The sequence below is a fragment of the Girardinichthys multiradiatus genome, chromosome 1 (assembly GCF_021462225.1).
Source record: "Girardinichthys multiradiatus isolate DD_20200921_A chromosome 1, DD_fGirMul_XY1, whole genome shotgun sequence".
In the NCBI taxonomy this organism is placed as follows: domain Eukaryota; kingdom Metazoa; phylum Chordata; class Actinopteri; order Cyprinodontiformes; family Goodeidae; genus Girardinichthys; species Girardinichthys multiradiatus.
Window position 1 is genome coordinate 40,953,988 of NC_061794.1, and position 27,803 is coordinate 40,981,790.

Below are 27,803 nucleotides of genomic sequence, written 5' to 3' on the forward strand. Positions count from 1 at the left end.
GGCTCAGTTGGTTTTCTTGCTGTTTCACTTCTAGTCCTATTTAGCACTTGAATGCAACCAAACAGCCGGGTGACTTTAGGACCCAGTGAGAGACACAAAGGGGGGGTGCGTCAGTCTGTTTATTCTGACCACAGAACCTGTAAGCTGACTTTTGCTTCCTCTGTGACAATACATATGTTCCGTCACAGCAGTTCCTTGATGAAAGAGTCACGATAGAGAAGTGCACTGAAGTGCCACTGCACTAAACTCTAGAGAACGCCACTATCCATGGACAGGGACCTTTGTGACCTGACATGCCAGTGAAGGAAACCCTATCCCAGGCAGCATACAGCCAATCATGGAGCAGCAGGCCTGGATTCTGAGGAGCATCCTGTCCCAGCTGGAGAGTCAGGTGGATGAGGGGGCACCAAATGGTATTGCTGACGAGTTTGCGGTAAGTCAGCTGGAACAGTTCATGCATTAAATTTCTGTTCAAAGACAGAAATCTATGATGACTTCCTCTGTTTTACCTTTGACTTCCTGATGGAACTAAGTACAGAATTAAAATGTCCTATTATTGAGTGAACAGACAAAATATAAATTAAAATGAAAGCATATAGTCTTTAACATTTCTAAACTGTCATGTTCACCAAAAACACCAACAGTTTCCTTGGTACTTTAATGCTTCCTCTTTGTGATAACGCTGGTCACAGAATCGACATCAGTGAGGAAAGCACTGTTGATAAACGCAGCTATCCCTCACAAGTAACAAAAACAAACATCTGTAGTAAGCAGACATCCATGCACAAAGATTTCTTCAAATGTTTCGGACCCCATGTTTGACCTCATGTGTGGCATGCTGCCGTGATGATTGACAAAGCCTCAAGACAGCATCGTGTTTTTCACGTGCTGCCCCTCTGCTGTCACAATAACCCCACTCTGACAGGAGGTCCCTGTTGTATCACTTCCTTAAAGGACAAAAAGGACTGTTGTTATAGTCACAGCCAGTCTCCAAGTCTTGCAACATACTTGTAAACTATCTGCACAGGCCTCCAAACAAAAGGAGCGGTGTCTCAGAAAGTCCCGTCAGCATGGATGCGCCTTAATCCCAAGTCTCCTTCATTTTAGGATGGACATCTGGGGTGCATTACATAAAAACTGACTTCATTCCTCTGCTCTTTATACTTCTCTCACTCTTTTTGGGTATAACATGTTTTTGTCAGTTTTAAATATTTGCTTATTTAGACATTTGTTGTCAACTTGTTCATATAAAGGTTGAAAAAAGGCAATAAAATACAGAAAATTGTATTCTCTTCAACAATAGGAGTTCAAATATAACACTAAGGGCATCCAACCTGTGAGTAGTTAGGTTTAGCTATGGAGAAGCTAAAAATTGGCCAGTGAGCATATGTTACCTTGCAAGTGCCATGTTAGACCTTTTTGCCTTCAGAATTGTGTTTTTTCTTTCTATCCATGATGCCCATTTTCTGTTTCACCACATCCCAAAGTCCTTTTTGGGTTGAGATCTGGAGACGGTGAAAGCTATTGGAGTACAGAGAATTCACTGTTCCAGTTTAAGATGATTTGAGCTTTGGGACATGGTGACCTCTTTAGCTGGAAGTAACCATAGGATGATGGATACATAGAGGCATGAACATGGTCAGCAACAATATAGGCTTTCATGTTCAAATTAAGCTCTATCAGTACTGAGGGACCCAAAGTATATCAAGAAACCATTCACCACACCATTATACCACCACCACCGGCCTGCGCTAGTAATACAGGGCAGAATGGATCCATGATTTTGTTCATGCAAGTTTCTGACACAACCATCTCAGTGTTTCAGCTGAAATTCAAAATCAGTGGACTAGGCAACATTGCAAATTGTTACTGTTCAATTTGGGTGAGCCTGTGCAAATCAGAGCTTCAATCTCCTGCTTTTAGCTGGCAGGATTGGTACCCAGTGTGGTCTTCTGCTGCCATAACCCATATGTTACAAAGTTCAACGTTCTGAGCAATCGGAGATATGTTCTGCATACCATGGTTGTAACTACTGGTTATTTGGGCTATTTTGACAATCATCTTGAACAAAATCTGCTCATTCTCTTTTGAAATCAACAAGGCATGTTTATTAACACAACTGCTGCTCACTTAATGTTATAATTTTTCACACCATTCTCTGCAAACCTGAGAGAAGGTTGTGGGAGAAAACTGAGTGGATCAGAAGTTTCTGAAATACTCAGAACCACGTTGTTGGCACAAACAACCACGCCATGTTCAAAGTCATTAACATTTCCTTTCTTGCTCATTCTGATGTTACGTTCAAACTTGAGCAAGCCATCTTCGCCACACCTAGACACCCAAATGCATTGAGTTGAATGTGAGGCTGAGTCCTGTGTTAGAAACAGGTGTACCTAAAAAAGGGGCCAGTGGCCTACAACAAAGGTACAGGAAAGAATCAGTTACATCTGTCTTGGTAGCTGTTCATATTTTCTGAACATGCTTGTGAGTCGAACTGATATGTTTCCATGCAAACTGCTATAGTAACCACACATGTTAAAACAAATTACAAGTGAATTAGTTCATGTTAATGGTTCACCATTTGCAAGTTTTTTAACTGCCAAAAGAAAGTGCTCCATGTTCCATTTTTTATCAACACCATGTCTGCAAGAGGTGAATAATTCTGGATAGACGAATTGGAGGAATTAGAATATCTTCTGCGTTATTGTGGTGCATTTGCGTTCTTTTCTCTCAGCCAGCTCAGTTTCTTTGTCTATGCACAGTTATGCTGTATTTTAATATGGCTGAAAGACCAGTCCATCTGCTCCCCTTCACATTTTCTGCTTTTGTCATTAGATTATGATGTTGTCTCACACCTATAATTAGGTGTAAAAGTATCAGTCACATCTGAAAGTGAAACATAAAGTCCTGTCACGCCCTGTGTATCATTTATGATGCACCCCTGTTTTGACACCTGACCATCTGGGGCTAAAAGTATAATGCTTTATACACTCACCGGCCACTTTAGTAGGTACACCTGTCCAACTGCTTGTTAATGGAAATTTCTAATCTGCCAATCACATGGCAGCAACTCAATGCATTTAGGCATGTAGACATGCTCAAAACTATGTGCTGCAGTTCAAACCGAGTATCAGAATGGGAAGGAAAGTTGATTTAAGTGACTTTGAACGTGGCATGGTTGTTGGTGCCAGACGGGCTGGTCTGAGTATTTCAGAAATTGCTGATCTACTGGGATTTTCACGCACTACCATCTCTAGGGTTTACAAAGAATGGTCCGAAAAAGAGAAAATATCCAGTGAGCGGCAGTTCTGTGGGTGCAAATGCCTTGTTGATGCCAGAGGTCAGAGGAGAATGGCCACACTGGTTTGAGCTGATAGAAAGGCAACAGTAACTCAAAAACCTTGAGGCGATGGGCTACAGCAGCAGAAGACCACACCGGGTGCCAGTCCTGTCAGCTAAGAACAGGAAACTGAGGCTACAATTCACACAGGCTCACCAAAATTGGACAATAGAAGATTGGAAAAACGTTGCCTGGTCTGATGAGTCTTGATTTCTGCTGCGACATTCGGATGATAGGTTCAGAATTTGGCGTCAACAACATGAAAGCATGGATCCATCCTGCCTTGTATCAACGGTTCAGGCTGGTGCTGGTGGTGTAATGGTGTGGGGGATATTTTCCTGGCACACTTTGGGCCCCTTAGTACCAATTGAGCATCGTGTCAACGCCACAGTCTACCTGAGTATTGTTGCTGACCATGTCCATCCCTTTATGACCACAGTGTACCCATCTTCTGATGGTTACATCCAGCAGGACAACAAGCCATGTCATAAAGCACAAATCACCTCAGACTGGTTTCTTGAACATGACAATGAGTTTACTGTAGTCAAATGGTCTCCACAGTCACCAGATCTCAATCCAATAGAGCACCTTTGGGATGTGGTGGAACGGGAGATTTGCATCATGGATGCAGCTGACAAATCTGCAGCATCTGTGTGATGCTATCATGTCAATATGGACCAAACTCTCTGAGGAATGTTTCCAGTACCTTGTTGAATCTATGCCACAAAGGATCAAGACAGTTCTGAAGGCAAAAATGGGTCCAACCCGGTACTAGCGAGGTGTACCTAATAAAGTGGCCGGTGAGTGTATATGCTCCACCGAACAGACAAATAATTATTACTTAAATTAATTAGAAAATTAGTTGGACAATCATTCTGTTGCAGCTACTTGAAGGATTTGGCATAGAGCATTATTTACTGAGGACATTTTATCTTTGCATGCCATTGAGACACAAGGCAGATGTACAATAGGGTTACAAGCTTCATACTTAATCATTATTGCTTGGTCTACATTGATATTGTGATTGTGTTGCACCTAATTCACTCACCAAAGACAATCTTTTTTTTTCCTGACATCAATAAAAATGTCTTCCTCACCAAACTTTGTGCAGGGCAGCCCAAAAAGGCTTAGGTTAACCTCTTAGGTTAACCAGGTTAAAAAAGCAGAAGTAATGTTCTGACAACACATCACCAGAAACATGATAACTTTATAATTTCTTCTTTCTCATTCTTGACACATGTGACTCAATACACACAGCTAAATTCATTAAAACCCTCCATTTTATTCATGCTGACAATGGTTTTATACAGAGCAGTTGCTGAGGAGCTATGCTAATGTTAGTGTGTTTACTCTTTAATCTTTTAATATAACTCTTTGATAATTTAGCTCTTAATATATTTCAGTGTTGCTCCAATTTATTGTGTGTAAACATACTTACAGAAAAGTTGTTCTCCTGCTTCATTAACAGGCTTTGCTTTGAATAATGTTACATTTTATGACGAGTGTGTCAGATGCTCTCTGTACTGTTCAGTGGTCCTCTGCAAAGCAGAAAGATACCAGTGAGATATGGTTGTGCTTAGGATGGTTGCTGGAACCAATCTTCTAGAAAGGGGCTGGTTCTTTTTCAGTCTGAAGCCCTCCTATGACATGCAAGTGCTATGAGTCTGGCTCAGTGCAGATCTTTGCCCTGGTGACTGAGAGGGTTGTTTCTCATACAGAAGGTATCTGCCAATTACAGTAACATTACAAAAAGTTCTTTTTGTTTCTGTATTTCATGCACAAATATGACAAAAATCACCATTGGCACATTTTAGTTAAACTGCCCGGACATGCATTATTGTTCATTTTCGTATAGTTGATGGTTTCTCTGTAAATCCTCAGTGTTGTAGAATGTAACATAATGTGGCCAATTTATTGTTTTAAAGAGGGCAAAATCATGTATGAATATGAGAAAGCTTCAAAGTCTCAGTTTTACAATTTTATCACAAATAGTAAGTCTTAGACATCAAGACATAACAAAGTTTGGTGGTGAAAATCAGGGAGTGGCTTAGAGACACGTACAAAACTTGCAATTGAATACATTTTGTTGCAACATCTAAAACACTGAATAAAGATCTAAGGAATATTATTGCAGACTATGCAAGTTTATCAATTATTAGTAAAATAACATTATTCAAACTAAAAACACTGTTATTGCCAATATATTGTATTTTTCATACGTAACTTCATTTAAGCCCTCCAAGACAAAAGAAGCCTCGAGCTGCAGTTTAGAGATCTTTGTAATGTAACTCTGGTTCATGGTGTTGTTTGTTCCAATGCAGTTATAAATAGTGATAAAAAGCCTAGCGACATTTTATATTGTCACAAGTAATGAAAGCATTGTAGTCAAGATGCATGTAGTAAAAACACTTTTGTTTTTCAGAGACTGAAAACCCAGTCAACAAAGTATCGCATTGAAAAGATCTTCACCACCAAGGCAGCAGATAAGCAAGAAAACATCAAGAAGAACCGATACAAGGACATCGTTCCCTGTAAGTCTGGCTCAGTGCAGACCTGTGCATACAGCTATATGTACCATGTCACGATGATCATCTAGGCTTTATTACAGTGAGTCTGTCTGAGTCTCGTGATACAAGCACTCTAAAAACATCGATATGAAGTTGATAAAAAATGCATCAGCCTGCATGGTTTTGAAAGTCAGGAAATGCTGAGAACTAATTTTATTATTAGATTAAAATAGTGTTGCAGAATACATAAATTATTAACACATAAAAAATAATGTTGAGAAATACTATATCTCACTGAGGTATCTAAAAGTGGTACAACAGCAAACGTAAAAGATTACAAAAGCCTAACAACAGCACCCTTTTCAAGCTAATCAAAACACCCTTTGACTGTGTTGAAATATTTGAGAAAACTGACACAACAGTTACACAATGACCTGCAAACATGTTTCAATTTGAAGGTTTTCATTATGTTGCTGTTTTACACAGTATGGGCAGGGTTAGGTTTTAATACAAGTGCAAGATTTTAGTCCTGTGGAAAAGTTATTGCCTTCTTATACATTTCTTCTGTTTTTGTTTTTCTGACACAAGCAAATTGTAATATCCATGCCACATCATCCCCATTTTCCAGGAACTAGAGTATATCCTGCGAGGGAGGTAGTACTTGTTCAGTAGTGGTTCATGTTCCAAGGCAAAAATAAAAAGACCAACACTGCCTGTGCATCATTAACAGCTGCTGCTGCGTGTGTGTGTTTAATGTGCCTTAGACTCGTCTTTCAGCCATTATTTAAGAAACTATAAATCTCACAAACGTCCTCTCACTTTAAGGGTTTTTAATACAGTTCTACAGTGCAAATACTGTGAAATGATGATTGGCAGCTGCTCCTCTCTGCCTCTACAAAATCTAATTAATATTCGTCATTGCTACACCTGTATTAAATCTGACCCTCATAAATGATATTTATGAGGGTCAAAAAGAACTAATGTGCCACTATGTAGCTGGACATTAAACTAAGCTCTCTCAAACATTTAGTTAAAACCTGTAAAATGTTGAGTAATGAGGGGGAGATTTTCACATAGGTTTGTGTAGCTTTTTTTCCTTTAATAACTGAAGTCACGATTCATCATTAAATTAGTCGTTTTATATTTACTCAGGTTATCTTTAATTTTGAAATTACTCTAATGATCTGAAACATTTAAATGTGACCAAAACGGAGACACATCTTTTCACGGCACATAAAGTAATATCTCTGAGACGAAATGTGTTATGGGCAAAGACTGAAGCAGCAGAAGAAAACAAAATCAGCTGTGAAAATGTCATTAGACAAAAGGGATATTTGTCCATTAGAGGGCTTTACCAGCACATGATGCAGTTTTATTGAGTTTGCATTGTTGGTTTTTATGTATAGCATGAAGCTGCCTGACACAGGGTGAACTCTTTGCAGCGTGGCATTTGTGGCTGCCTTGGTTCCAACATTCAGCCACTTTAAATTTTGCATAGTTAAGTGCTGATAGTGTTGTCTGTTGGGTTTATGAGTTATCCTCTGTTTCCACTGACTGTCATACGTTCCACGACTGCATGCAATATTTTACTCAAATGACATAGGACCTCTGTAGTCTGATCCAGATGTCATAGTTGCTTTCAAATCAAATGTTTTAAAAACCTTTCACTGGGTTTCTACCAAACTACTTCCACTCTGGGCGCTTAACAATGCCTACCTGTTTTTGTCAGTTCCTTTCAACTACTGGATATCTATTGACATCTTTTTATAAAGGTTTTTTTTTTTAAGGTCAAACACACCTTGTTTTCATTTAGCCCACAAAAATACGTTGAAAATGTAACTTTTTTAGATGCATACGTCCTGTCCAAAGATGGTCTAAACAAAGACATTATGGTCAAGGCATGGTTTGCTCATGTGATCAACCCCAGCTACTTTCAAACCACATTTAGACATCTTTCGACGTCTTTATCTGGAGGTCTTTTCACCTTTCACTTTTCCATCATATGTTCACATTGTTTAGACAGAAGGCAATGGTGTCTTGTGCTGAGTTCTTCAACCAGAACATGAAAAGTTTATGCAGTTAATGAGGCTTCACATAACTGGCACTTGACCACACATTCCTCTTCTTTCAGTTGACCACACTAGAGTAAAACTCTCTTTCACGACATCCAAAAAAGACACCGACTACATCAATGCCAGTTTTATCAAGGTAAATTCACCCTCTTTTCTTGAGAAAGAAATCTGTTGATCATTTTGGTGTAATAAGCAGTAACACTGCTAATAATACCTATAACTGTAATGGTGTAAGCAACAACATCCTTTGACTGTGTTTTGGTTACAGGGAGTTTCAGGGTCCAGGGCCTATATTGCTACTCAGGGTCCACTATCACACACACTGGTGGACTTCTTAAGGATGATTTGGGAATATAACGTAAAGGTTGGTTTGCCTGTCACTTGCTGTGTTGATCAAAAAGTTGTTTTTCTTATAATCCTGTTGAACTCCTTTTGTTCTTCATTCTTCAGGTTATTGTCATGTCGTGTCGAGAATTTGAAATGGGAAAGGTAACAATGCCTTTCACAGGGCATAAATTAGCTTTATATCTACATTTTTATATGAATTTAAATAAAAAAAGGAAATATTTCTTTCTTTATTTCTTTCTTTCTTGCTTGCTTTCTTCTTAGAAAAAGTGTGAAGTGTACTGGCCACAAAAACAAGACGATGCGTTTGTCTGTGAAGCTTTTACTGTTCACTGCGTGAGTAATTTTTGCCTCAGAGTCACACTTCCTGCTCAGACAGTCCTATAACTGTTTTAAAACATGGTCACATTCCAGTTTTCCAGTTATCCACAGCTGATACCCACAGCACATCATGGAATGCCTGTTTGAACAACATCAAAACAACATGAAAGAAATTACTTTTTTTACTTTTGAAGCGTAATATATTTTGTTTTAGTAATCTTAATCATTAAACATATGAAAATATGATTTTTTTTTTACTTTTTGCCAGGATTCTGAGGAGATTAAAGGGGACTATCTGGCAAGGACGTTAAGGTTGACTTATCGCAATGTAAGCATCAACTTTGAAAGTAACTGTCAGTACATTTTACCTGAGACAATCAAGAGATAAGGAACTGCTTTGTTGACAGCTCCAAAGACTAAAAACATAGACTGTAATTTGAAAGTAGTTTTTGTTGTATCTTGTTAGAAGCCTCACTGATTAATGTAAATGTTAAGTTTTCAAACAGCACATTTGACATAAGACAGAAATGTCAATTTGTCAATTTTTTAGTGTAGCCGCACTTTGAAACAGCTGCACTACTTCAACTGGCCGGATCATGGAGTACCAGACACCATCCCGCCCATTCTGGACATGTTGCATGAGATGCGCTGTTATCAGGCGCATGATGACATCCCCATATGCATCCACTGCAGGTCAGAACTTTTTACAGAACCCACTGTCTGATAAAGAGACTGTTTCTTTAAGCAAATGTTTATTTTTTCATTAATAAAAAGGTTTGAAATATATTTTTGACAGTGCCAACATTAATTGTTCCCTGCATTCTTCAGCTTTTCTGTGCTTCTGAAAAAATGGCCCATCTAGCTTATCAGCTAAACCAATGAAGAAGTAGTAATGTTAAGACACAGGCAAGCCGTTGGACCATAGCAAATCTGAACAAAGAATGTTTTGTTTCTCTATGTTCTCTCAACTTCTAAATCGCATGATGCATTATTAGACTGACAAATGTATTACTTTCATGTTTACAAAAAAGAAAAAGAAATGTAAACTGGTCCCACGTTTTCACTATTAGTAAACATGTGTCAGTCTACTTGTTGGACCACAGGGCTACATACTTAGACCACTTATTTTCTCATTATGAATCTAAAGCTACCCAACTTACAACAACATGGAGGGGAACATTAATAGCTATGCAGAAAACTCACAATGTTCTCACCACTCAGCAAAACTCAATAATGAATAACTTATTAACATACATAGGGCTGTTACAAATGTCAGGTAGAACAATAAAGCTCTATATATACCTTGCAGAACATGGGCCTTGATAAAAATTAAGCTTGAAGCCTCATAAATATAATCTTAATTTTAAGATGCTTTCAAGCTGTTTCTTTATCTTGTCACACATGTTGACAATTATAGAAACATGTCTCATGTGTGTTTAAATGTGAAGAAATGAAGCTCATGTTGTGAAACATCAAGTCCTGTCACATGTATGAATTATGCGTGTTGACCAGTTTTGATTTGCCTTTGTTTTATATATTGTGTAGCCTATGTGTTGGAATGAAGGGTGTACAAATAACTGCTCTGCATGAGGCAAGTTACTTTTTGCTGTAATTTGTTTTTCATCGTTAACATTTCAATGTTCTATCCACAGTTTATGACGGCTCCAAAGTTGTTAAATAAATATTAGCTAAGTTAATCCAAAATTAGGCCAGACCAAACCTTCATGGCTATGACAACTTCATCAGTGCAAAGCATCTACATCACAGAGCATGAAATAGTTACAGCTATTATAAGGTCCTAGCTGTGAAATTTGATTTGAGTACAACTTGCATAAAATTCGAAGCAGTGGAGCATACAGTATGTGCAGTTCACAAGGCGTCTGAGTTGCAACGATTATGGTAGTAATTTTTTTGCTGTAAATGAGGTGCTACAGTATCAGATGCATATAAAGGCAAGGCTGGGGTGTTCATTTATACCTTTAGAGACTTTTATTTTTGTATACCATTAAAATACAATTCAAACATGCAGTAGCATGATGGGGGTATTAGACTAACATAAACATTCACCTTAGTTGTAGAGAAAAAAATGTACTATTTCCACATTTGTCGACTCTGTTTGGATGTCTATAGGTTGGATTTACTGTTATGTTTTATGTCCCTGTCATGTTGCAAAGTCCAGCTCTGCTTCAGCTTTGATTTTTTTTTTTTAGTCTCAATTTTTCCTCAAGCCCCATCTGATACACAGTAGAAAGTATAAAGGATTCTATAATGGTGAAATGGCCAGGCCCTGCTGTAGCAAAGCATATCATACCATGACACTTCCAGGTACATGTTTCACAGCTGGTATAAGCTTCTTTTCCGTGAATGCTGTCTTTTGGTTGTTGCCAAACATTTCTCCTATTCTGGTCTCCAAATTATTCAGTTTCACACTGGTCCACAGAACATTCATCAGGATTTTTTAGTTATTGGCTTTGTTCTTTATGGTAGGTGTTAATTTGGCCTTTAGGTTTTTCTTAGAGGGCAACGGTTTCCTATTTGCACATCTCCCACTGAAACTTGTGCAGCCTTATATTAACAGCAGCAAGAGCCTGTTGTAAGTCAAATAAGGACATTTTAGGGTTTTTGGAGAAACATTTTATAATCTTGTGGTGAGGTTACTTACTTCACAGTTAAGCAAAAACAAAATAGATATTTGCAGACTTTTGTCCACATAGTGGAATGGCTGACTTCAAATCCTTAGAGACGTCTTCAAATCACTTACAGAATCATAAGCTGCTACAATCTTCTCTCTGAAGGCCTAAGACTGGTTTACGGATGGTATTCACCCTAATCTCAACAGTCATGAGCACACCAAACTGAATGTCTGGGGTTTAGGCTGGGTGAATCAACTTCAAAAGGCTATGTAACAATGTTCTCATGGGATGCATGTGATGAGACATGCCTATGTATCATTTTAGATATTTTATGTGAAGATACTGCTTTTTTTTATTAAGGGTGTCCTAACTGTATTAGAACTATACACAGGGCTGTTTTAATGACAGAAAGAACAATACTTTTAGCTCAAATTGTACAAACTATAAAAAATAAGCTGGACCATAATCTTAACCATCTTAATAGAGTAAATATTGAACAAGTTTCAGCTTTGACAGAGAGATAGTCAAAATAACTTGAGGAGAGATGCATCTCGTTTATTTCAATCACATTTTCAAAATATTTCATTTTTCATTGCCATTGTTTAGTTTAGAAATTTAAAAAAAATATTCTGTTTATTGTATGCAAGCATCAGACGTTTGTTGAAGTTTGTTATTCATGCAAGAATTGTACAGTATACAGAAAGTATACAGAAAGACTTGTAGGGTATATGCCATCATGTCCTCATGCATAAGGTCTTAGTGGTGTGGTGCCTGCTCTTTCTGTTTATGACAGGAAATGTACGTAGGTGGTAAACCAACGGCCGACTGCACTTTATAGGCACACATGTTAGCTTTCCTACCGAGTGTTTCCACCACTTGTATTACGGCTGCTTTAACACACATTTTTCATGTATTTAAGATTACAAGTTACAACCATTAATAAGGGCTTTAATCATGTTTTATTGAAATGATATGATATGTTTTCTAGAAAGATTCAAGCATTTCTTCTTGCTGTTGTGGTAAGGGACTAGGAATTTAAAATCAGCACATTCTAAATTTCATATAAATATGCTTTAACATTTACACATTCATTTTGTTTCGTGAAAATGTACCGAGTAGCCCCCTGATAAAAAACAACTGTCTTTTAACAGTAAAGATGTCGCAGAAAAAGTGGTTTGAAAACATGCCACATCCTAACATGGTCTCTAGTTTTTAAGCTCAACAGATGCCTCTTTGGTAAATCTTCACCACAGCTAACCCTAACCCTAGCTATTCAGATGTAAAACAAATGTGCCTACATCACTATTAAAAAACTGTTATTAGTTTTATTTCTGCACAGTAAGAAACTGATCTTCACATCAGGAAGCCTAAAACTTAAAGTGTTTATAAGAAGATGAGGGGCTGCAACATCCTCAAAACCCTTTTTAAGTTACAGTTTTCTCTTAACTTTTTTTCTTGCCATTAAACCATAGTTAAGACAGTAAGCTTAAGCCACGAAATTAACTTACATGTAATTCACATGAGAGAAGCTAAATTCAAGGGAATTTACATTATTGTAACATGTATTGGAAGTTATATGCTTTGGTTTTGTGATCCCAGCTCCAAGGTCTGAAAGCGCACACGGCTCATGATCTTGCCGGATGAACTTGCATGATGAGTATGAGAAAATGATCTATAACAGGTGGTATGACCCAGCTCAACCAGGGAAAAGAGGAAGTAACATTAAACCAGATGTAGCTGTTTTTTGTTTTCAAATAAAAAGCAATTTATTGTTTTGTCTTTTTATACTTTGACAAAAAGGGAACAAAAAGGGGGTACTATAACTAATACAAATGACCTTCAAACTAGGTTTATAAAGATAATGTCTAATGAATAAAAACAATCACATGAAAACAAATATGGTCTCTAATAACAAAGTTTAAGATGGAGTTTACCAAAACTACATTTTCAAAAGTCTGATTAACCAAAGGAGCTGAAATAAAAATAATTCAGTCACCGATTACAACTAAACAAACAAAAGATTTCCCCAAGTAAGGCTTCTGAGCCTGCCTTCAGAGGCTCAGCTTTTAAAGTTACACAAAACAGGCCTCTAACTAAACATTTGGTTGCAACCTAGACCTGGCAACACCAACTAGTGTGAGTTAACATTTGAACAAACAACCCAAGGTTAGATGTTTCCCCAAACACTGAAACAAGGCGAGATGTTCAGATAAAATCCAAGCCGCCCTTATTAACAGGTGAGCTAAGTTTAAATAGATGGGTTCTCTTCTATGATTGGAGGAGCAGGAGACGAACCAATCAGGTTTCAAAAAGGATGTCCGTTGGGAGGAGTCAGGAGAAGCCAGCCAATCCAAGACATGTAACTGCACAGCTGGGCCAGCAAATGAACCTGTAACCACACAGTTTTATGCAAACAAATGGCCTCGGGCCCTCAGTGTGAATGGCTTAAGATTGCAAACTATCCAGGTCCTGTACCTACAAAACACATCCAAATTATTACCATTCCGCTCCCATACTTATCAGATATGAGCTCAGATATGAGGTGTTTGGGCTAATCAGCTGTTTTGTTTTATACTCAACATAGTGCTGTGCATAATGGCCACACATCTCTGCTTCAATCACATGTGTCCAAAGCAGAAATTGTTCCAAAAGTCTTGTGATTCATTGAAATACAGATCTGCAACCCAAAGTTATTTATTAACAGCATGTTGCCTTTAATAAAAAATGATAGTATAGAATCCATTGTGTATTTTGATACTGTTGAGGTTAGACTTAAATAACTTAAAAACCAGATGATTTTATGTCCTTGTATGTAAACCAATAGAATTAAGAGAGGGTGTACTTTATTTTCCTTGAAAACAGTTAAAAATAAACATCTTCTCTGATGATGAGGGCCGATGGTGGCAGGGGTTTGTCTTGTAATCGGTGGGTTGTCGGGTTCGAGCCTCCGCTATGCCTGTCTCAGTCGTTGTGTCCTTGGGCAAGACACTTTCCCTGCCTTGCATACTGATGGTGGTCAGAGGGGTCAGTGGCGCCTGTTTATGGCAGCCTCACTTCTGTCAGTCTGCCCCAGAGCAGCTGTGGCTACAATGTAGCTTACCACTGTCAGTGTGTGAATGTGTGTATGAATGGGTGAATGACTGATTGTAGTGTAAAGCGCTTTGGGGTCTCTGGGGACCTGAAAAAGCACTATATAGGTACAGGTCCTTCTCAAAATATTAGCGTATTGTGATAAAGTTCATTATTTTCCATAATGTAATGATGAAAATTTAACATTCATATATTTTAGATTCATTGCACACTAACTGAAATATTTCAGGTCTTTTATTGTCTTAATACGGATGATTTTGGCATACAGCTCATGAAAACCCAAAATTCCTATCTCACATAATTAGCATATCATTAAAAGGGTCTCTAAACGAGCTATGAACCTAATCATCTGAATCAACGAGTTAACTCTAAACACCTGCAAAAGATTCCTGAGGCCTTTAAAACTCCCAGCCAGGTTCATCACTCAAAACCCCAATCATGGGTAAGACTGCCAACCTGACTGCTGTCCAGAAGGCCACTATTGACACCCTCAAGCAAGAGGGTAAGACACAGAAATAAATGTCTGAACAAATAGGCTGTTCCCAGAGTGCTGTATCAAGGCACCTCAGTGGGAAGTCTGTGGGAAGGAAAAAGTGTGGCAGAAAACGCTGCACAACAAGAAGAGGTGACCGGACCCTGAGGAAGATTGTGGAGAAGGGCCAATTCCAGACCTTGGGGGACCTGCGGAAGCAGTGGACTGAGTCTGGAGTAGAAACATCCAGAGCCACTGTGCACAGGCGTGTGCAGGAAATGGGCTACAGGTGCCGCATTCCCCAGGTCAAGCCACTTTTGAACCAGAAACAGCGGCAGAAGCGCCTGACCTGGGCTACAGAGAAGCAGCACTGGACTGTTGCTCAGTTTTTTCGGATGAAAGCAAATTCTGCATGTCATTCGGAAATCAATGTGCCAGAGTCTGGAGGAAGACTGGGGAGAAGGAAATGCCAAAATGCCAGAAGTCCAGTGTCAAGTACCCACAGTCAGTGATGGTCTGGGGTGCCGTGTCAGCTGCTGGTGTTGGTCCACTGTGTTTTATCAAGGGCAGGGTCAATGCAGCTAGCTATCAGGAGATTTTGGAGCACTTCATGCTTCCATCTGCTGAAAAGCTTTATGGAGATGAAGATTTAATTTTTCAGCACGACCTGGCACCTGCTCACAGTGCCAAAACCACTGGTAAATGGTTTACTGACCATGGTATCACTGTGCTCAATTGGCCTGCCAACTCTCCTGACCTGAACCCCATAGAGAATCTGTGGGATATTGTGAAGAGAACGTTGAGAGACTCAAGACCCAACACTCTGGATGAGCTAAAGGCCGCTATCGAAGCATCCTGGGCCTCCATAAGACCTCAGCAGTGCCACAGGCTGATTGCCTCCATGCCACGCCGCATTGAAGCAGTCATTTCTGCAAAAGGATTCCCGACCAAGTATTGAGTGCATAACTGTACATGATTATTTGAAGGTTGACGTTTTTTGTATTAAAAACACTTTTCTTTTATTGGTCGGATGAAATATGCTAATTTTGTGAGATAGGAATTTTGGGTTTTCATGAGCTGTATGCCAGAATCATCCGTATTAAGACAATAAAAGACCTGAAATATTTCAGTTACTGTGCAATGAATCTAAAATATATGAATGTTAAATTTTCATCATGACATTATGGAAAATAATGAACTTTATCACAATATGCTAATATTTTGAGAAGGACCTGTACAGGCCATGTACCCTTCCTGTGACAATTTATTTCTATCAAGCAATTCTAATACTGAAAAAGTGGCTGAGGTTCTGTCATTTGGTCAAAACCTTTTGCTCTTGTGATTATAGTGCTGGCTGTGGAAGAACAGGAGCTCTTTGTGTTATTGATTACACATGGAACCTCCTCAGGAGTCAGGTAATTCTATCCTCAGGAGTCACACATTGTGTCTGAGTAGTGTATGAATATTATTGTTCTGACTGGTTGGACAGTGATGAATTTTGTATGTCTTATATGTGCCTGCTTATAGAAGCTCACCTCAGATTTTAACATCTATAACTTAGTACAAGACATGAGAACCCAGAGGCCATCTGTAGTTCAAACCAAGGTAATTATGCAAATTCCTCAGAAAGCATTACTGCCTTTTGGGCTAATAATGTCAGCATCATTTCCTTTCCTTCACAGCATCTAAGGTTGGTTTGTCTTTTGTCCCAAAGTCACATGTTCTAACAAAGCATGCTTTTATTTACCACCAGGAACAATATCTCCTCGTCTACAGAACCATCAGGGAACTGTTTCAGAGGTATTTGCAAACTTTGGAGCCGCGAAACTGCCACAAGGAGGTGAGCAGCTAAAATAACAACAAATCCATCTAAAGTAGTCAGATAGAAAAGTAAAATGTGTGCAGTGGCGATCAAGCTTCCTTTCAGTAAATGTTTAATGTTGTGGCCAGTGCGCTGTAAGGTCCAAATAAAGCTTACACTATTTGGATATTTCAGATTTCAAGCCCTTATTTCTGTTATTTTGAGATTATGGAATACAGCTAATAAAAACTTGTAATTAATTATTTTAGAAAATTGGAATTGAAATGTTACATGATCAAAATATGATTTTAATACAGAAATGCAGGCAATCATGGAGAAGACTGTTAATATGACAGTTGACCAGTAGACAGTCATTGACACCCTCTATAAAGAGGGTAGACCACAAAGGTTCATTGCTACAGAAGCTGACTGTAAAAATATTATAACCAAGCATATTAAAGGGAAGGTTAAGTAAAAGGAAAATGTGTGAACAGCAACAGGGATAACTGCAGCCTTGAGAGGATGATGAAGCAAATGCCATTTGAGAGTTTGGGGGGATTTACAAGCCATGGACTGCAGCTAGAGTCAGTTCTTCAAGAGCCACTAAATATAGATATATAGGACATGACTACAAATGTCACATTTCCCATGTGACAGTTGTAGGCCATATCCTGTACATTTCTGTATACAGGACATGGCCTGACACTGTCACATTTCTGGTGTGAAGCACTTCATGCCTTAACTTGCTGACAAGTTGTATGGAGATGCAGATTTTAGTTTTTCAACAGGACTTGGCACTTACCTACACTGCCAAAAGTACCAATATCATGTATAGTGACTTAAACCCCATAAAGAACTATGTTTAGAGGAGGATGAAAGAGACCAGACCCATTAATATGAACTGAGGGGCAGTCCCATTAAAGCAACCTAACACCTAAACACCTAGAATCCGGTTGCTTCAATACCATGTTGCATTAATGCACTAATTCTGACAAGGGGTGCACTGATCAAGGTGTTGAATGCATAATTTTTTATTAGTCTTATGTTGTTTTAAGAGAAACATACTTTTTATCAAAATTAGTGTTTAAAGCATATGAATCTGTTCGTAATTAAACCTAGTTTCACTTTTTGAACTGAATAACTAAAATTTGCAGCTTAATGTTACTCTAAACTATTAAGACGCTCCTGGAGGTGCAGCAAGATTGGTAGCATGTACTAGCAATAACCATTAAGATCTGAGATCTATAAATAAAATGAGAAAACTACGTTTTTTTTTTTTGCATGTAACTGCTAGGATTCCAAATGCAAAAATATGAAAAGCATAAGCATCAGATAGCAGAAAACAAGCAGCTGTGGTAGGCTTTCTTGTGGTTTCAGTATATCATAATTATAGAGTGCAGTCAAATGGCGAGTGGAAAATAAGAAGCAGGCAGGATGATTAAAACCTGTGATGGTAGTGTGCGATGAGCAACACATTTACTTGAAGTTAATCTGATCTCTGCAGGGTTTAATTTTTTCACCTTCAATGGCACAATTAAAAATTAGCTAATTCAAATTTTGCCTCGTGGAAATAAGAGCGTGGAGGGTGGTTGGATAGATGGGTATTTTTTTCCGTTTCCTCTTTAAATATCATGTAGTGATGTACCTTACACACATGGACAAAATTGTTGGTACCCCTCGGTAATGAAAGAAAACCCCACCATGGTCTCAGAAATAATTTGAATCTGACAAAGGTAATAATTAATAGTAATTCTATAACAATGAACAAATGAAAGTCAGACATTGTTTTTCAAACATGCTTCAACAGAATTATTTTAAAAAAAATAAACTCTTAGAAATTTAAGATCCATGGGACTGTAGCCAACCTCCCTGGACGTGGCCGCAGGAGGAAAATTGATGACAAAACAAAGAGACGGATAAAACAAACGGTAACAAAAGAGCCCAGAAAAGCTTCTAAAGAGATTAAAGGTGAATGTCAAGCTCAAGGAACATCAGTGTCAGATCGCACCATCCGACAATTTGAGGCAAATTGGACTTAATGGGAGACAACCAAGGACTTTCATTGTTGAAAACAAATCATAAAAAAGCCAGACTGGAATTTGCCAAACTACATGTTGACAAGCCACAAAGTTTCTGGGAGAATGTCCTATGGACAGATGAGACAAAAATTGAACTTTTTGGCAAGGTACATCAACTCTATGTTCGCAGACAGAAAAATTAAGCATATGAAGAAAAGAACAGTGTCCCTACTGTGAAACATGGAGGAGTCTGTTATGTTCTGGGCTACTTTGCTGCATCTGGTACAGGGTGTCTTGAATCTGTGCAGGGCATAATGAAATCTCAAGACTATCAAGGGACTCTAGAGAGAAATGTGCTGCTCAGTGTCAGAAAGCTTGGTCTCAGTCGCAGGTCACGGGTCTTGCAACAGGATAATGACCCAAAACACACAGCTAAAAAAACCCAAGAATGGCTAAGAGGAAAACATTGGACTATTCTGAAGTAGCCTTCTATGAGCCCTGACCTAAATCCTATTGAGCATCTTTGGAAGGAGCTGAAACATGCCATCTGGAAAAGGCACCCTTCAAACCTGAAACAACTGGAGCAGTTTGCTCATGAGGAGTCGGCCAAAATACCTGCTGAGAGGTGCAGAAGTCTCATAGACAGTTATAGGAATCGTTTGATTGCAGTGATTGCCTCAAAAGGTTGTACAACAAAATATTAAGTTAAGGGTGCCATCATTTATGTCCAGGCCTGTTTCATGAGCTTATTTTTTAACATAATTCTGTTGAAGCATGTGTGACTTTCAGTTGTTCGTTTTCATATAATTTTTATTCGTTATTACCTTTGTCAGATTCAAGTTATTTCTATGACCATTGTGGGTTTTTCTTTCATTAACCGAGGGGTACCAACAATTTTGTCCATGTGTGTCTATTCTTAACATTGCAACTAGAAAGTGTAGTTCAGACTGCATTTCGTCTGTCCCAAATACTAAACTGTGTGATTTTGTATGATGTAATCTTGAGCTGCTGATAGTAATAACAGTCTTAAAGAGGTGAAAGGTTAAAGATGACCTGAATAACAAAATTATTTAGGTAATCTTTTAATGATTTTTTTTGACCCAACCAATAGTAAATCTGTAGTTTAACCAGTTATGTAGCGGTTCTAAGATTTCATGAAGATACACTTTAAGTTCAACCTTCAAAACTGACACAAACTTATTGTTTTTACCAGTCTTGTCGGATTCCAACTATACATAGCATTATTAATGTGCTAGATTATCCTTTTTCATTTAGATTTCTTGTTAATCTGTTTGCCCATCATATCAGTCATTTATCAGCTGCTCCTGTTGCATACAGGTACATTTGATACTGGATATTTAAATATACTGTATTAAAAAGACACAACCTTTTTTCCACTGTCTTTTAATAAATCTGACGAAATTTTACCGGTTTTAGGATCACAAAAATGATTTCTATTTTCAAACTGCAAAATGACAACTTTCTTCCTTAGTAATTGTCAGAGTGGACTTTAAAAGTGTATGACTTTATAAGTCAAATGTGGGTCATCATTCCACAAGCCTCTCTCAGTAGTTAAAAGAAAATTTGGCCCATTCCTCCTGACTGAACTGTTTGAACTTATTTGGATTTGTAGGCTACCTTGCACCTGAGATCAGGGCTTTGGGATTATCACTCCAGTACATACTAATGGATCACATCAACATACAGTCTCAAATGGACCAGATGTTGCTTATTACACTTTTTTCCCTTTAAGTGCTGAGTGCTTATGATAAAAAGAATTTACTTATCTGATATTCTAGAAGTATAAGAAGTATAAGCAGCCCGATTAAAGCACAGGTTGTGGTCATTAGTGATCAAATCCTGTTGTAACGTGTTTGTGTTTTGATCCTGGCAGGAGACGTTGCCTCAATCAGCAATCGCTGAGATGAGTGAAAATGATTCCTCTGACCAGAGTGAGGAGTTTGATTTAACGCCACACCATCAGGACCTGCTTGATGAAGAAAGCAGTTATTTACAAAATTCCAGCTCTCCTTTGGCCCAGGCTTCAGATAATCTAACTGCCTTTAAATATGAGGACATGCAGTGGGGGCAGGAACAATATAACCCATTCCACACCATACCAGAGGCGCTGAATGCTACCCAGGGGTTACTTGAGGAACCAAGGGGATCTTCTAAACTGCTTCATACCAATCATACTGCATATGCAGCGAGTGAGAGCATACTGAACATTAATGACATCTCTGTGATGAATTCTTCACCTTTGCCGGCCGTGCCTGAGGCTGTGTGTCTAATGGTGGAGGACCCCTATTTTGACACTCCTATGAGCTCCCCTTCATCTAAGGAGGCTGTAGTGGACCTAGCAGAAGACTCAAAGTGGACTAGCAGCCTGATCTTCCGTGCACCTTCTGTGCTCTTAAACGACCAGACCATGGAAATCAGCTCTCCGGCCTCAGGTAAGCAGAAACATTTGCGCACTTGTTAGTTTCACGAAAACAATAGTTGCTAAATTGCAGTTGTGTGTACTTCAAAGTTCCAACTTACGATGAAGCGCCTCCACCTTTACCTGAACGAACTCCTGAATCCTTCTTCCTGGCAGAGGAAGCAGGTTAGTTCTCTCAGTGTGGATCTGTCTGGAAAATAAGCAATCTGCTGCCATTAGATTTAAAGTATTATGTTTGTAATTTAAAAACAAATTGTGATATTCTCTGATTATGCATCAAAACGTGAAAGAACACATACTGATTTTTGTCTGTCAGAGCTCCCAGATCAGTGTGAAAGGCTGTCGGTGATCTATCCTCCAAATGCTGCTGCTGAACCCATACAGGAGCTGGAAGGTAAGAAGAGCAATGGAAAGTTTTTGTTAAGAGCATAAGATCTTTGCCTCCATTTTATTTATTCTTCGTTATTCTTTGGATAGCAGAAACACCTAATTATTTATACATTGTTTCACTTGCTGTTTCCATATTCTTAGAAAGCGCCCCATCACCTGTCCCACCACTCCCAGAGAGAACCCCAGAATCATTTGAGTTAGCCACCAATCCAGGTAACATTGTAACAGTAATGCTTTAATAAAAACAAAGTTTAACATTATTTTTACTGAAAATCAAATTTTTAAATGAACAAATTTTGGTTTTCAGTTCTTGTAGCGCCTCAGTTCAAGGTGCCACTGGCTGTGAACCTGGGTGTAATTGGATTGTCTTCAGAATGGTCAGGAACTTTGAAGACAGAAGAGTTGCTTCATCAGGATAAAACATTTGTGAGGAGCAAGGTAATGAAACATTCTTCTCACTGGAAGATCTAGAAAATCCTTGGAAGTTAATGGATGGGATGTAAGATGTAGGACAGATAAAGGATATCCCTCAGAGCAAATGTTTCGTTAAATAGACTGGGTGACAGTGCTATATCTCTAAACAACGACCAACGCTGGATGAAATGTGAAGGTGAAACAATGCCTACATGAAGACATCTTTTTATGTCTAAATGAGCTTAAAAGGTGGTCAAGGTTGATAAAAGGGGTTAAGCAGAAGCCTGACTTTCATCTTCATTACTTAGGTTTAATTTCGGTACCAAGGGAGTAAATAAAATCTCACTTGATATTTTTTGGGCTTAATAAATACAAGGACTGACCAACCTGAAACAGCCATTAAAACAATGTTAATCATACGTACACATAAAAAATATGTAGGAAGGATCTGTCCGTCCTTCCGTCCATCCTTATCTCATAGTATTCCTAAGTTCTGGGTCTGCCTGAGGGTCTCCTCCTAGTGGAATGTGCCCAGAAAACCTCCAAAGAGAGGCAGCCAATGGACGCGGATGGTGAACTCCCGCATAAGCGTCTGGTAGTTGAGCCCTGGCTCATTGACCTCGGCTGGGAAGTTCTAGTTAGTAGTTGAAAAGAAATTAAAATAAGACAGTCCAGTTAAATTCAAACACAGCATAAGTCAATATTTTCAAATAATTAAATTTCTTTTTATAGTAGGGTTCTGAAAGAAGTTCAGATGAACTCTATATAAATCCCATCCCTGCAGCAGAGGCATTATAAACGACCCAGATAGCATCAAGTAAGAGGAATGTCAGCAGGACACTACAGGGCTCATTAATACTGAGGAGGATCTCTGTACTTCATGTTTGACATGGAGGCATTTAGTACTTCTCATGCACTGGTTTTAATAACAATCCAAGCGCTGAAGTAGACCAACCTATGGGCTGTATGTCTAACCACTAATTTCCAAATGTTTCTAAAACAGCGTAGATTGTCTCAAATTAAACGTGTTTTTTTCTTGCAGAGTCTTAGAGCAAAAATGACTTTCTCAGGTAAGAACTGACTGATAAAAAAACAGTGCAAACTGATAGTATAACGATTAAAATGTTAACTACTAATCTTCACATTTGCAACTTTTGATGTTTCTCGAAGGCTAATAACCTAATCAGTTTTGTATTTTCTCATGATAGCTCCAGCTTCAGAAATGCAGCTTGATCAAACAAATGTCCAAAATTACTGTTCAACTCAGAATCCTCTGACTCCTCCACATCTTCCTCCTCACAGTAAGCTTGTCCGGCACAAAAGATGAAGAAACTTATAATTGTTTTAAAATGAATGATCTGTACATCAAAATGAGCAAAATAAAGCTTAAAAACATATACATTCAGAAATCATAGAGTACGACAAAAGGAGTATCTTCTATCAGTTTGAAGGTTTTACATTTCATGTCATAAAAGTAATTATAAAATCAGGTAAATATAAAATTGATTAATCTACAGTACACAATATTTTTTGAAATGAAGAATCAATTAAAAAAGGTAAAAAATGCTTTTCTATCTGTCTTTATAGCTCCAGACAGTCTGACATCACCTATTGCTAAAAGAGCCTCAGAATCATTTCCTCTCCCTGCAGAAGATAGTAAGCATTTCATTCCCTTGTACTACTGAGATACAGCTAGTTTAAATGCAGTAGTTTGTCTAAAAGGTGCTGCTCTGTCTGATCCTTCAGCTCATGAGAGAAATATGCTACGCCCCCATTCCATGGGGTCAACACACCCCCTGCCAAGGGTAGGAATGTCATCAGAGTGGGATGGCAGCTCCCAGCCCAGGAAGCTCCTGGATGCTGTCAAGAACCGGAGCAAGGTACAGAAATTAATCCAAAGTGAACATAGCAGTTAGTCTTAGGTTGCCCTTCAACAGAACCACTGTAAGTTCATTGTTAGCTGGTTTTAAAGCCAAAATTATTGTTTAACCAGTGAGTTTTTAACATTTTTAATGTGTTCTTCTAGAGCGTTCGAGCTAAAAGTTCACGATCAGGTGAGTTATCTGCCTTCATCTTACTGAGCCTTTAAGCTGTTAAAAGTTAAACAGAGATAGCCTCTAGCTTGTTGTTGGCTCAGATTCATAGCTGGCCAAAGACATCAGTAACTTAAGCCATTGCTTTGGACCACAGGCCTGGAGGGGTCCCCCCAAGAGAACTTCACCTCTCACACAGAATATAGATCTTTAGAGTTCAAAATTCAATATACTAGTTGTAACCTTTACATCATAATTTAATTCAGCTAGTTTATGTTCTTTTTTGGCTTATTGTATTTTGCTGAAATCATGTTTCATGCAAACTAACTGCCTATAATTTACCAATGTGGGGAAAGACCACTTCTCACAAATTAGACATCGTGATTTGTGCTCCAGTTCTGACCAGCATTCTTACTGTAAAGCAGATGGGCAAACTGTCTCCCAACAACTGTCACCAGAATACTTTATATTAGCGAGCTATGCAGTGATTGTACAAGCCCTAATTTCTTTCTACATGATAGGTTACTCTAGAGGTTTTAGCTAACCAACAGTAATCTAGTCTTCAAAATGGTCTTCCAAGAACAAAGTCCGTCCCAACACTCAAGCTCTCTAAGTCCGTCTACACTTAGTTTTCTATAAACAGCATGTTGTTCAGGCCTAAAATGTCACTTCCAGCTAATGCTAGTCATGTAGTGATTAAAGGAAACTTTAAAGAACACAGACAGCCTCTGCGGCCAAATGTTCTCTCCTTCGTTTGGCTCTGACAAAGAGAAAAATCAAAGCTAATTATCAGTAAAAGAAAGTATCTTCTTACCTGATACACTTTATGATAACAAACAACATTCACAGTCACCTCATGGTCTTGCTGTTTAGTCCCTGCTCTAATAGTAAGGGGAAATCCATCCTCCCTATTTGTGTTTCTTTTCATAACCCCCCCCCATTTCCTGCATAGATTATATTTATCGCAAAAGTGCTTGCAACATCGTTTTTCTGTGTTACCAACAAGCGTTTGCACATTAATTCAACATTTTCTCAGAAACAAGCTATTTTTTACAAAGTAAATTAAATCTGCTATCTGTCCTTAGTTATAAAGCAAGATGATGCTTTTAGAAGAAAGGTCACTATCCAAATGAGAAACTCATGTGGTTTAAAAAAACATGTAAATGGTGATTTTGATTTGTTAGATTGATGCTTTTGTTTTTCTTGTATTTAAATGTGTATTAACTGAAACTGGGGACTCAAATCAAATTCTGCCTAAGGCCTAACAAAGTCGTAATCTGGTTCTGTTCTCATGTCTTGATAAACAGGTACAGATCAGATTAATTATTCAGTAACCACAAATATATGGCAACAACTGTTGAGAACAAGGTTCATCAGATTTCCTCATTTGTAAAGAAACACTGTTTTGAGCTTTTTGGTTAGTACGTTAGTATGCAGATTCATTTGGACTAAAAGCATCACTATAACAGGGAGGCATTATTTTTAAATGAAGGAATTCAAAGCTTGACTGGATAATTGTTTTGTGTGCAGATTATTATTATTAGTGTGAAAAAGTTTTTTTAATCATTGTGCTCATACTGCAGAGCCCCTCAGTGCATTTCCGCAGTTCACTCCTCTTCCTGTGGTCGCAGCTGAAGGAGGAAGTGGTGAGTTAGTTTGATGCACACTACACAGTAGCCTTTCTTACACAGTGTGCTATTAATAACTATACAAGTACCTGTTATCAAAATGATAGATCCTCAGACATATCAGAAATAGCAGATCAGCCACAAAATGCAGCACATGTAAGAAAGCAGAGATTCCTTATAAGAGCTCAGATAACGTTTCTGCACAGATATGTCGGAGAGTATTGAATCAAATGAGCGTCAATATCTGGGCAAATATATGCTGTGTCTTCTGTTTGTGTTCATCAGCGCAAGTGGAACAAAATAATATGAACCGCAAGCCCTCCCTAAACAGTGACAGATCAGGAAACAAAGCAGACAAAAGCAATGATAAGGGCATGCTGAGAACAAAGGTAACAAAGGAAGAGCAAAGTTATAAGTAATGCATCATTTAAAGTATAGATCAATAATTTGTTGGTTTTTTTTTTGTATTTAAGAGTCTGAAAATATTTAGGCATAAACTGAAACGTAAGTAATGTTATTTTGTACTTCATGTTGTTGATAAAACTAATAATTTCTCTAATTAAAAAAAATAATTGTGTGTGAAAACGATTTCTAGCTAAAACAGCCCCTCCACCGCCTCCATCTCAGGCCGAAGCTGCACCTCCCCCACACAGTAGCTCATTTAATGTGTTCAAATTTGGTAAGTCAATATATCAATTTATAACCTGTCCACATTATATCACATTACAACCACAAACGTCAATGTATTTCATTTGGATTTTATGTAATTGACAAAAAACTAGTGCATAATTACGTAGCGGAAGGATAAATAATACATGGCTTGGATTTTTTCTAACATACACAAATCACCAATAAGTGTGCCATGCATTTGCATTTAGCCACCTTTACGCTACCCCTAAATAAAAATCCAGTGCAACCCAATTAGTGACAGTCCACCTGCATAAATTATTGTCAGTATAAATCCAACTGCCCTCAGAGGTTTGTTAGAGAACATTAATTAAACAGCATCATCAAGACAAAAGAATACAGTGGACATTGGACAGTCAGTTGTAAAGCTATGGAGAGGTTTAAAGCAGGGTTAGTATCCCAAGCTCTGAACATCTCATAGGGCGTTGGAAGAAGGTGCTGTGGTCAGGTAGAGCTCAAATTGAACATTTTGGCCTACAAGTAAAAAGCTATGTGAGAGGGTAAAGATACACCGTCACCTCACTCTGAACACACGATCTTCATGGTGAAACATGGTGGTGGCAGAATCATGCTGTGAGGATGCATTTCTTCAAAGCATATGTATTGATAAGAATAGCCCAGTCAAAGTCCAGACCAAAATCCAAATGAGAATTTGTGGTAAGACTCAAAAGTAGTTACATCCCCATGTATAATATTCCTTCCACGTTATAGTTATGCAGTACTTTGTGTTTGTCTACCACATGAAACCCCCCACAAATACATCAAGTTTGCATTTGTAATGTGGCAAAATATGAAAAAGGTTCAAGGAGTCTAAATACTTTTTCAAGGCGATAAAACGTTACCATAAATAACATTACAAATACAATTTGACATCATCCTTATCCTCAACAGGATTCGGGAGCCGCTTTGGAAAGCCAAAAGGTCCCAGGAGCTATCCAGAGACCTGGATCTGAAGAGATGGTCTCATTCACTGCACTACTCAGTGACTTTGGGACAGAAGCAGGTTTATTACAAAGTTTTCAGAAAAAACATCCGGCACAGCAGAACAGCAAAGAAAAACCTAAACAGGCGGATCTGTGCAGCAGCACCTCCCATCAGGACACACAGGAATGGCCCATTCATTGTGCAATTTATTAAGTAAAGCAAATTTGAACTACTGAACAGTGCAGCAAAAATAAACTTCGAATCAAGTGCGAATTCTCTGAAATGGGAAACTGCTTGGAAGAGGTTGCAGTTAGAAGACTTTTCTGTGCTGAAGCTGTTAAACCATTAGATATGTATGTGTGTGACTGCCTGTATGCTTTCAGTGTGAAGCAAGAAAATGGGTCCAACTTTGAATCTTCATGAGCATGACGCTGTCTTTCAAACACATCATTTAGTGCTTCTCTGCAATTTTATTTAAAAGCGATATGATGAAACGGACATCCTAAGGAACATTGTCATGCATACGGATATGCACAATTATTTATTAAAAATATGACTTTGAGTGTTTTTCCTCTGCTGTATTACACTGGCAACAAACGTCTGTATCCTTTCAGTAACCTCTGAGGCCAAAAAGTTAGACAAAATATTAAAGGAAAAAAAAAAGCTTCAAGAAAGAAGAGCTACATTA

At 38.3% G+C, this 27,803-nt stretch overlaps 1 protein-coding gene across 1 annotated transcript; it reads left to right on the plus strand.

Annotated features, from left to right (window-relative positions):
* Positions 1–159: 159 nt before the first annotated feature.
* On the plus strand, positions 160–27,677 carry ptpn22 (protein tyrosine phosphatase non-receptor type 22). The gene is made up of 26 exons (XM_047367924.1): positions 160–433; positions 5,763–5,871; positions 7,979–8,055; positions 8,188–8,283; positions 8,370–8,408; positions 8,529–8,600; positions 8,854–8,913; positions 9,136–9,278; positions 16,129–16,195; positions 16,308–16,385; positions 16,534–16,620; positions 20,494–21,052; positions 21,130–21,204; positions 21,356–21,433; positions 21,571–21,642; positions 21,737–21,867; positions 22,886–22,913; positions 23,052–23,144; positions 23,431–23,499; positions 23,590–23,723; positions 23,870–23,897; positions 25,460–25,522; positions 25,790–25,893; positions 25,978–26,008; positions 26,100–26,183; positions 27,083–27,677. The coding sequence occupies exons 1-26, from the start codon at positions 338–340 to the stop codon at positions 27,142–27,144; spliced, it is 2,535 nt and encodes an 844-aa protein (XP_047223880.1). The 5' UTR covers positions 160–337; the 3' UTR covers positions 27,145–27,677.
* The last annotated feature ends 126 nt before the right edge of the window (positions 27,678–27,803 follow it).

What these genes read in the sequence shown, in the direction of transcription:
- ptpn22 (XM_047367924.1), top strand. Translation starts at nt 338, where the DNA reads ATGGAGCAGCAGGCCTGGATTCTGAGGAGCATCCTGTCCCAGCTGGAG. An exon ending in TCCTCTCCCTGCAGAAGATA is followed by an intron (nt 23,500 to 23,589) that starts GTAAGCATTTCA and finishes CTGATCCTTCAG; the next exon opens with CTCATGAGAGAAATATGCTA. An exon ending in CGCAGCTGAAGGAGGAAGTG is followed by an intron (nt 25,523 to 25,789) that starts GTGAGTTAGTTT and finishes TGTGTTCATCAG; the next exon opens with CGCAAGTGGAACAAAATAAT.